This window comes from Manihot esculenta, chromosome 1, assembly GCF_001659605.2.
Source record: "Manihot esculenta cultivar AM560-2 chromosome 1, M.esculenta_v8, whole genome shotgun sequence".
Taxonomy (NCBI): Eukaryota; Viridiplantae; Streptophyta; class Magnoliopsida; order Malpighiales; family Euphorbiaceae; genus Manihot; species Manihot esculenta.
This window is the reverse complement of record NC_035161.2, coordinates 2,291,102-2,300,365: the sequence shown is the minus strand read 5'-3', so window position 1 is coordinate 2,300,365 and position 9,264 is coordinate 2,291,102. Positions and strand designations below refer to the sequence as shown.

Sequence of the window (9,264 nt, the reverse complement as noted above, 5' to 3'; positions counted from 1 at the left end):
CAGATCCAAACCTGATCAAAATTAAAATTGAAGTAAAATTTTATTTTTTACTATCAAGAACATAACAATCATAGAAATTAACATTAAAAGAATTGTGAGTTTAACAACTCATCAAAATCCCCCTCACTTGCACATTGCTTATCCTCAAATATAAAATTTTAAATTTTCAAAAATAGCCCTATCTTCAACCAATTGAAATTTAGTTATCCAGCTCAAAGAACCAAATCATCGTACAATAAGATACCAGCAAAAATAACTTAAATTCACTAAAATCCACTACAATAAGTCCCACATTCAAAACATGTTTTTCAAGATCTAAAATAGACTCTTAATCCAATTTATCATAATACTATCTTTTAAAATTAAGTTACCCCTTCGAGAGAATAGGCTCTAGCAATTTTAACTAGACTAATAAAATTTAAAGATTTTGGAGATTTTACTATACTTCTATTATTCTTGTCTGAAACCAATAAAGTGAACGTAAAATAAATTGTTACTGAGCCATTTGTTTCAAGCTTTTTAGTTTAGGCGGTTACTAATTCTACTCATTGTCACCTAATTAAAGGCATGAAGCAAGTTTTTAAACAGTTCAAAAGAAAACATGATACATTTTCTTATAATCTTACATAGAAACATAGGTAAGAACTTACTAGTATTTGACTAAAATAAATACAGTAATATACAGAGAAAGCCTCTTAGCTAAATCTGGCTTTTATAAGACCTTGAATTGAACCAATTAATCCCATAATTGTGAAAAGAAAGCAAAGCAAGCTAAACATCTTAAGAACAATCCATTTTCTTGTCCAAGCTCCTATATTTTTCTGTACAAAATACATTTCCACTGGAAAATAAATAGCCAAAGGCCAAAAGTTCAATGCACCAAGCACTCCTAAAACTTGGTTGAAGTAAGGGAAGGCCATTGCTATAGTAGTTGTTGAAGCAACATATGCAGTTCTGAAACATAGCCTCAAAGGATTCACATGAAGAGGAGGAAACAGAGGAAGTTTCAATGTGTAAGGTTTATTCACAAACCAGCTTCTTGGGTATCTGTTAGCTAGCCAGCCTTCCACCAATGCAAATACTGGCTGACTAAATATCTGAGATGTAGAACATCTCAGAATTTCAATATCCACAGCCAAACAATTACTCAATTCTAAAAATGAAATTTACTATCTAATTATTGTGATATGGAGAAACTCATTGACTGATTTTTCGATTTTGAAAAATATATTTTAATTGTCTCTAAAATTTTAAAAAGTTTATTAATTAGTCATTCTGCTAATTTTAGTGTTAAGCATTTTCTATTTAATTCATACAGTATGAAAACTCATTAATTAGTCTCTCAATTTTATAAAAAAAATTTCTACTAAAAAAGTTCTGCTAACAAAATAAGCTGAAAAAGCTGACAAGAAAATGGTAATATATACCTGGTATCCTCCCACCAAATGAAGAACAACACAAGCATTTGCAAAGTCAATAAGCCAATAAGGCTCATAAAATCCAAACCCTGACAATAGATTTCCAGGAGTTTGATTGCCAAAGGCTGCATATCCAAAGCATCCACAGCAAAGGTAAAAAAATGTGGTTATAAATATTGCAGCCCTTGAGGCCTTCTTCATGGTCTTGTTCTCTGCTGGAGGTGATTTCAATGTATCCTTCATTTGGAAATTTAATTTTTAGGTTACATTTATCGCCAAATAGTTTATTAATTAGGGATAATTTATAGTATAGTCCCTGAAATTTAGTAAAATTTACAATTTAGTTTCTATTTTTTTTAATAGTAAATAATTTAGCCTATGAATTTGTATTTTATTAATAAAATTGAAAAAAATTAATTTAAATTAAAAAGACTAAATTATTATAAATATTAAATTATAAGGGCTAAATTATTTTAAATTATTAAAATTAAAGTGATTAAACTGTTATAAAAAATGAATTTTGAAAGACTTTATTGTAGCAACAGTAATTTTAATTGAAAAAATTACTTTATTAATAGAATAAAAGTTTAAAAATTAAATTTATTATTTATTTTGAAAATAGTAGAAACTAAACTGTAAGTTTTATTAAATTTATAAATTACCCATTAATTAGACAATATCTCAAGTTTCAAATAAAGAAGCAAAACCTGAATCTCAAGAAGAATAGTTGAGTATGGATAGGCAAATGCAATATCCCCTAGTGCTTCAAAAACTAACCATAGTTTATCACCAACATCAACAGTTGGGACTCCACTAATGCTTCCTTCAACCCTTCCATTTTCTGTAATTGCAAAAGTGAATTTTAAAAATACCCTTTCATCAGCATGCGTAAATAATTTTTAAGAAAATTAATTTTTTATTTTTTAATTATATTAAAAATAAAAGATATTAATAAATTTATATAAAATAATGTAATAAAATCTTAAAATCTGGAAAATGACTTTCTCTTTAAAAGAAATAAAATTAATTTTCTTAAAATCATTTAATTTTTCTTTTAATTAAGAAATCTTAATATTTTATATTGACCAATTTTATTAATTAGTATAAATGTCAGAAAATATTGAAAATATTTTTCATAAAATATTTTTTAAAAAATAAACCAACGCGAAAAAAAATAAATTGAAAGCCAAAAATTATATACCTATTACTTTTGCAAAGCCAAGACCAAATCCTATAAAGGAGTATGCAAAGGACATGATTGCCGCAAGGATTGAGAGCCATTCCATGTCATGAAAATTTGGTATTTGTGATGCTACCATTTGAATTATTCCAAAAACAAGCATAAATGAAGTATCCCCATATTTACATACAGCATCATGTCCTTCTCTATGGTAACAATTCGACCTTTGAATTGCCCTGCATTAAATCAACACAAATAAAAATTAAAAAAAATTATGGCGAAAAAGTCATCGAAATAGTATTGGAGTTATTTTCAAAAATATAAATAATAATAAAATTAAAATAAAGCAAAAAATTACATTAATTTAAAATTATTATAAAAGAAATTTAAATTTTTTAACATACAATAATATATTTTAATAAATAATTTATTATATATTTAATAATATTATAATTTTAACCGTAATTTATATTTATTAAAAAATATAATTAATATGTTGCTTTATGCTGTGGTAAAAAAAATAAATATAACAATTCTTAAATTGTATAGTTAATAAAGAGTCACAGTTTAAACTATAAAACAACTTTTTATAATCGTTAATAACTTTTTATAACCGTTGCTTTGAATTCACTATATAATATAGTAGTATTTAATTTGATATTTTTACCATAATTATATCGATATAGATGAAGATTTAGATTGTGTATAAAATAAAAAAGTGAGGGTTTAACTTATCTGATTGCGAAAATATTATTACTAAATTAATTTATATATTTTTAATTTATGGTTTTTTTTTTTTTTTTGAAATGAATGGTTAAAATTTTTTGTAAGTAAATAATAACTTTTGTAATATGATCATTTGTTTATAATAAGAACATCTTGATTAATTTGATGAAGAAGAAGAGCTCACACCTTACACTAGTAGCAGCTGTTATGGTATATGCAATTCCACATCCATAGAAGCTCTCTTGTGCAAATATTCCACACACTTGTTGGCTCCTCTTTCCTGAATTTCCATCCCACTTTTATTATTATTATTATGTAAGATACATTGATAAATTAATCAAATAAAATAGTAAAACACGGTAAATACATTATAAAAATAATAATTTAATATTAGAGAAATGAAACTGATTTCTTGTCTTACAATTAAAATCTTTAACGTTAATTCTGCTAGTGAATTCAAATTTCATTAGTTTAAAAATAATTAAGAATCGTTAGAGTATTAGTTAAATTGTCAAACATATATTTAATGTAAGAATTTAATAGTCTAAATCATGATCTTATCTAGAAAGAAGAAGAATGTGGTCACCATTGAAATTGAAGAACCATTTCTATTTGTATAAATTCAATTTATTTTGAATTAAGTTCTTTTTTTTAGTTTTGATTTTTTATTTTCAAGTTTGTGATGAAAGGACTGTATTTTTTTATTAATAAGACTTTTCTATTAACTCTATTAAATTAATGAGAAGATATTATATATTTAATTTAAAATAATGTTTAATTATAACTGTAATTTTGTATTTACAGATAAATATATTTGAATAAATTTAAAAATTTTAATTCTACTCCTGTGATCTCTATTTCAAAAAAAATATATAATTATAATTTTATTAAAGTAAAAAAAATTAAAAACACGTAGGTTCAATTTAGATTACCTACAAATATATTCTGATATATGATATGTCAATGCGCATAAGCTCATTCAGAATTCAGAACACTATACTTTGTGAGGCCTAAGGATTGATTCTCGATTAAAATTTCTATCTTCTCTCGTTTTTCTATTCAACCACCATCATTACCTTTAATTCTCTTGCTTATAGTTGTAGGTTGAGATATTTTAGTTTCTCCAATATATTATATCGTATTAATTACTATTATAATATTAAATACTGTAAAATTTTTAATATTTTAATTTGAATATATTGATATTTAGTTATTATATTTAAAAATATAATATTATAAACTATTTAATACACATGCAATCCATGTGCTTTAAATATTATTAAAAGGGAATATTATAATTAAATTATTTTTATACGTCAAGCCAAACTTAGCTTAAACTATCAAAATTTTCGATTAAATCTTAAAACTCATAATACTTAAATTTCTTTTAGTTCAGAGAATAACATGAAATAAAATAAAAAATAAAATATTTGAGTGTTTTTTTTCTGAATATTAAATATTAAATGTTGTTTGAAGAAGGTATAATTTTATAATTATTCTTAATTTTTAATTGACACATGCCTCAAAAAATTTAAAAAAAAATGAAAAATGGAATAAACACTCACCCAAATAGAATCCAACAGCTTCCATGAAGGATCGGTTTCGGTTGGGGCCAGATTCAGGATCAGGGAATCTGTAGCAGTCACAAATGAGGTGTGCAGAAACAAGGGTGACAGATGCAAAGACTATCATAGCTAATGGACCTGCAATCCACCCTAGTTGAGCCATGCTCCACGCAAGTGATAATACGCCTGCTCCGATGACTCCTGCTATTACATGTGCCGTTGCCGTCCATATTGTCCCTTGCCATATTTATAATAAAAAATAAAAAATCATCCAACCATTAAATTAAGCTAAATACATATTTTCACACTAAACTTTATAAAAAAAAAAATTTTCTTTGTGGCATGAAAACGTAATATACACATTTAAATTATTCAAAAAATTAATGAAAATAACTCTACAATCTCATTACAAAATAATATAAATTACAAATGCATTAATAATTTAATATATATTTACAAAATTAATTTTACTCTAACAAGTCTGATAATAATAATTACCCATAATATATGAATTTTAAAATTAAAATCTACTTATATTCTATATATTTAAAAAATCTTCTCTTTAAATTTAAATAGATTTAATAAGATTACTATGAAACATTCATATTCTCTCCTTATTTTTTTGAAATAGCATATTCTCTCCTTATTGAAAATACAAAATCATCTTAATTTCACTGTCATGAAATATTTTTATATTTTAGAATGTGTAAACCTGTATTTTATTTTAAATTAACTTAATATAAAATTAATTAAGTTATTTAAACAATTAATACAAATCAATTGAATTTAATAGAATATTTAAAAAAATGAATTTATTAGTATTACAATAGTTAATAATAAAAATTTCAATTAAAATACAAAAGTAATGGTGTTAAGTTAATAAGTTTTAGTTTTAGGAAAAAAAACTTGTAATTATGTTACAATTGAATTTAATATGAATATCATCTAAAAAAACTTTGAAAATAAGTGCTTCATTTGTTTACGGAAAAGAATTGGAAAATATTTTCTATATTTTTTATAAAATATATTTTTTGAAAAAATAATTTCTTTTCTTTTCTTTTATCCTAATTTGAAAAATAAAATAATATTAATAAATTTATATATAATAGTGTTAATAAAATTTTTAAAATTTTAAAAATAAATTACTTTTTTTAAAAAAAATTGTTTTTCTTAAAATCACTCTATTTTACTTTTGATTGCAAAATGTTTATGTTAACCAAATTTCTTAAATGTGTCAAATGTGAGAAAATAAATGGAGGCTATTACAATAATTAATAGTCTAAGATTCCAATTAACATACAAAATTAATGCTATTAAATTTTAGTTTTAGGAATATCCTCATTTTTCTTTCTTATGAATTAAATAATGGGATAGATATTTAATTATTACAATAATTAATTTTCTCCTATATAATATTTTTTTATTCACCAAAAACCCATGAAAATTGATTTATAATACACAAATTTATTGTATTGCCTAACCTGCCCTACAATATTAATAAGCATTAATCATTTAAGGAATAGTATTCTGATTTTAATCTGTTAATATAGAAGTGAGATTATATAAGAATATTGTTGGAATTAAATAATAGAGATAAGTTATTTTGTTATGGCAATTTTTTTAAAATTTTTTTAATAAATATAGTTTTTTTAATAAATATAATTAAAGTAGAATTAAAGTATAAATTATCGTGCAAGTTAGTCATAGTTTACAAGAAGTTATAATATATTAAAAAAATTTATTTTTATTCATTATAATTTTAAAAAATAAAAGATAATAACAAAATTCTATATAATAATATTTATATAATTCTTAAAATTTAGAAAATAACTTCTATTATCCTTAAAGATAATTAATTATTATTTTAAGTATGTAAATATTTTCAATTGAATTAATTTTTTTTAGGGGTTGAAACGTTAAAAATAAAAAAGAATACTTTTTAAAAATATTTTTTATGAAATAAATAGCAATTAAATTAAAATTAAGACATTTTTTAAAAAAAGTTATTTAGTCATTGAGTTTTATTACTAATAATAATTTAGTTTTTATATTTTAAAAATTAAATTATTTAGTTGCTTGATTTTGTTTCCGTCATACATTTCTTTATATCTTTTCATTCATCTTTTTGTTTGTTGTAAAACTTAAATTATTATTTAATTTTTATAATATTATAATTATTTATGATTATGTTCCTCAATTTTAAATTTAATTACAATTCTATCCCTCATATTTATCTCTTTTTCTATCTCACTCTCTTTGTCTCTCTTTCTTTATATATCTATCTCATATATGAGAGAAGTGAGATAAAAAAATATTAAATTAATAAATGAAATTTTGAATAATTATAAAATTAAGTGATAAAACTACTAATAATTATAATATATAAAAATTATATAATAATTTAACTTAATTTTAAAATTGATGTAAAGATGAATAAAAGAATTTAATATGTGTGACGGAAGCAAACTCGAGAGGATTAAAACTTCGCTTTTTTCATAAAAAAAAAAAAAGTTTTTTAAAAAATATTTTTCACTTTTTGGCGTTCTGATTTAGAAATTAATTAATAAAAAATATTTTTCTAATAAAAAATTAAGCTATGTATTTCAAAAAAAAATTATTTTTTTAAAAGAAAAAATTAGTTTTTATATTTTGAAAATTTTATTAAAATTTTTTATATAAATTTATTAACATATTTTATTTTTTAAATTAAAATTAAATAATAAAAAATAAATTATTTTGTTAAAAAATATTTTCTAAATACAAATTATTTTTTTAAACAAACTGAGCATAAATAGTTTAATTTTTTAAATACATGTATTAAACTATTATATTAATGATAAAACTCAAGGGTTATAATGTAAATTTTCCATATTTTTATAACAAAATTAAAGTTAAGGAGAAGTAATACTGTGACGTTAACTGACATACAACCAACCAAGCTCCGTCTCTATATCTCAAGCTTTGCTTCATCCTCACCAACCACATGAACTATCCTGATCTTTCCCAGCTTAATTTCAATCCCCAGCTCTCGCGTCTCCATCCATCATCCAATTCTTCTCATCCACAAAAGCCTTCAATTAATTGCCTATGGCTAATATGGGAATTCGAAAGCTATTGAAATTTGATTATCAATTTTGCATAAAAAAATAAAATATCTATTACTAATTACTAATTTTCATGTGTTTTATGAACTAAATTGTAACATATTTTTATAGAGTTTGAAATGAATTAAGTGCAACAGAGTTGATGTTTGGACAATCCAAAAGGTTTTCTCTCGTGCGAACTACCTGTCAATCCTACCACAAGATGGAAAGCGAAACTATAATTTTTCTCAGGAACCAAACAGGAAAAGAAGAGTTGTTTAAAAGATTACCGGTTCTTTTTAGAGCCTGTCCTGACGATTCATCGGAGGAAGAGACGCTTCTGAGCAACGGCGATTCTTGTGCTTCACCACCCATCTCTCTCTCTCTCTATGAGAACCCAAATATGAGAAAATGTATTTCTTGCGTGGGAGTAGATTTTGAAGAGTTATTATAATATGTCCAATATATGGCAGGCAAAATGTAGGCTTTCATCACCTGTGGGACCCACCTGTGGGACTCAACGGGTCTACGTCTATCATTCAAAAATTTATTTTGCCTCAGTCTCATAATTTTGATCTGGATCTTTCTTCTTTTTTTTTTTTAAATTGTTATTCATTTTTTATATTATAATAATATATAAATGAATTATTATAAATATATTTAATTTTATCTCATTTTTTAAAATTTTTAAAATATCTCTTAATATTTAATAAATTAATGAATTTAAAATAAATATAATTAAAAAATTATAAAAATTATATTTTTTAATATTTATAAAAAATAAAATAAATAAAAATTATAAAATAAATAAAATATTTATTTATAATTATTACTTCTTCCATTTTATAATTTTTATACATTTTACTTTCTCTCCTATATTAATAAATATAATTTTTTATTAATTTATTAATTATATTTATTTTAAATATATTAAATTTTATTAAATATTAAAATATATTTTTTTAAAAAATTTTAAAAATAAAAATAAATAAAATTATAATAGTTAATTTCTATATTATTATAATTTTAAAAATAATAATAATTTTAAAATAATTTAAAAAATAAAAAAAATTATGAAACGGTTGAGAATAATTTTTATTTCAATGTGTATATTGTATATACTCGTATGATATAATTTAATTTTTTATTTTTTAATATAATATATTATTGTCAAAACATATTTTATATTTAATTAAATATATCGATTATTTTATTAATAGATTTAATATTGAATTTATGGACTACCACCCACTACATAAGTTAATAACATATTTAGAAATCTCTTCTCAACT

The 9,264-nt window shown here is 22.2% G+C and overlaps 1 protein-coding gene across 7 annotated transcripts; it reads right to left on the bottom strand.

Moving 5' to 3' along the window:
- Window positions 1-588: 588 nt before the first annotated feature.
- Window positions 589-8,406, bottom strand: LOC110623976 (probable amino acid permease 7). Of its 7 annotated transcripts, none has more exons than XM_043951700.1 (9): window positions 8,263-8,406; window positions 7,798-7,942; window positions 5,028-5,126; window positions 4,890-4,957; window positions 3,511-3,604; window positions 2,620-2,834; window positions 2,126-2,259; window positions 1,428-1,655; window positions 589-1,097 (listed from the first exon to the last, which is right to left on the bottom strand). In XM_043951700.1, exons 2-9 carry the CDS (start codon window positions 7,872-7,874, stop codon window positions 696-698), a joined length of 1,317 nt encoding a protein of 438 aa, XP_043807635.1. In that variant the 5' UTR covers window positions 7,875-7,942; window positions 8,263-8,406; the 3' UTR covers window positions 589-695. The 7 variants fall into 7 exon arrangements, with proteins under 7 accessions (XP_043807635.1, XP_043807617.1, XP_043807595.1 ...); XM_043951682.1 differs by having other exon boundaries at window positions 7,798-7,980; window positions 8,263-8,403; XM_043951660.1 differs by having other exon boundaries at window positions 7,798-8,000; window positions 8,263-8,396.
- Window positions 8,407-9,264: the final 858 nt, after the last annotated feature.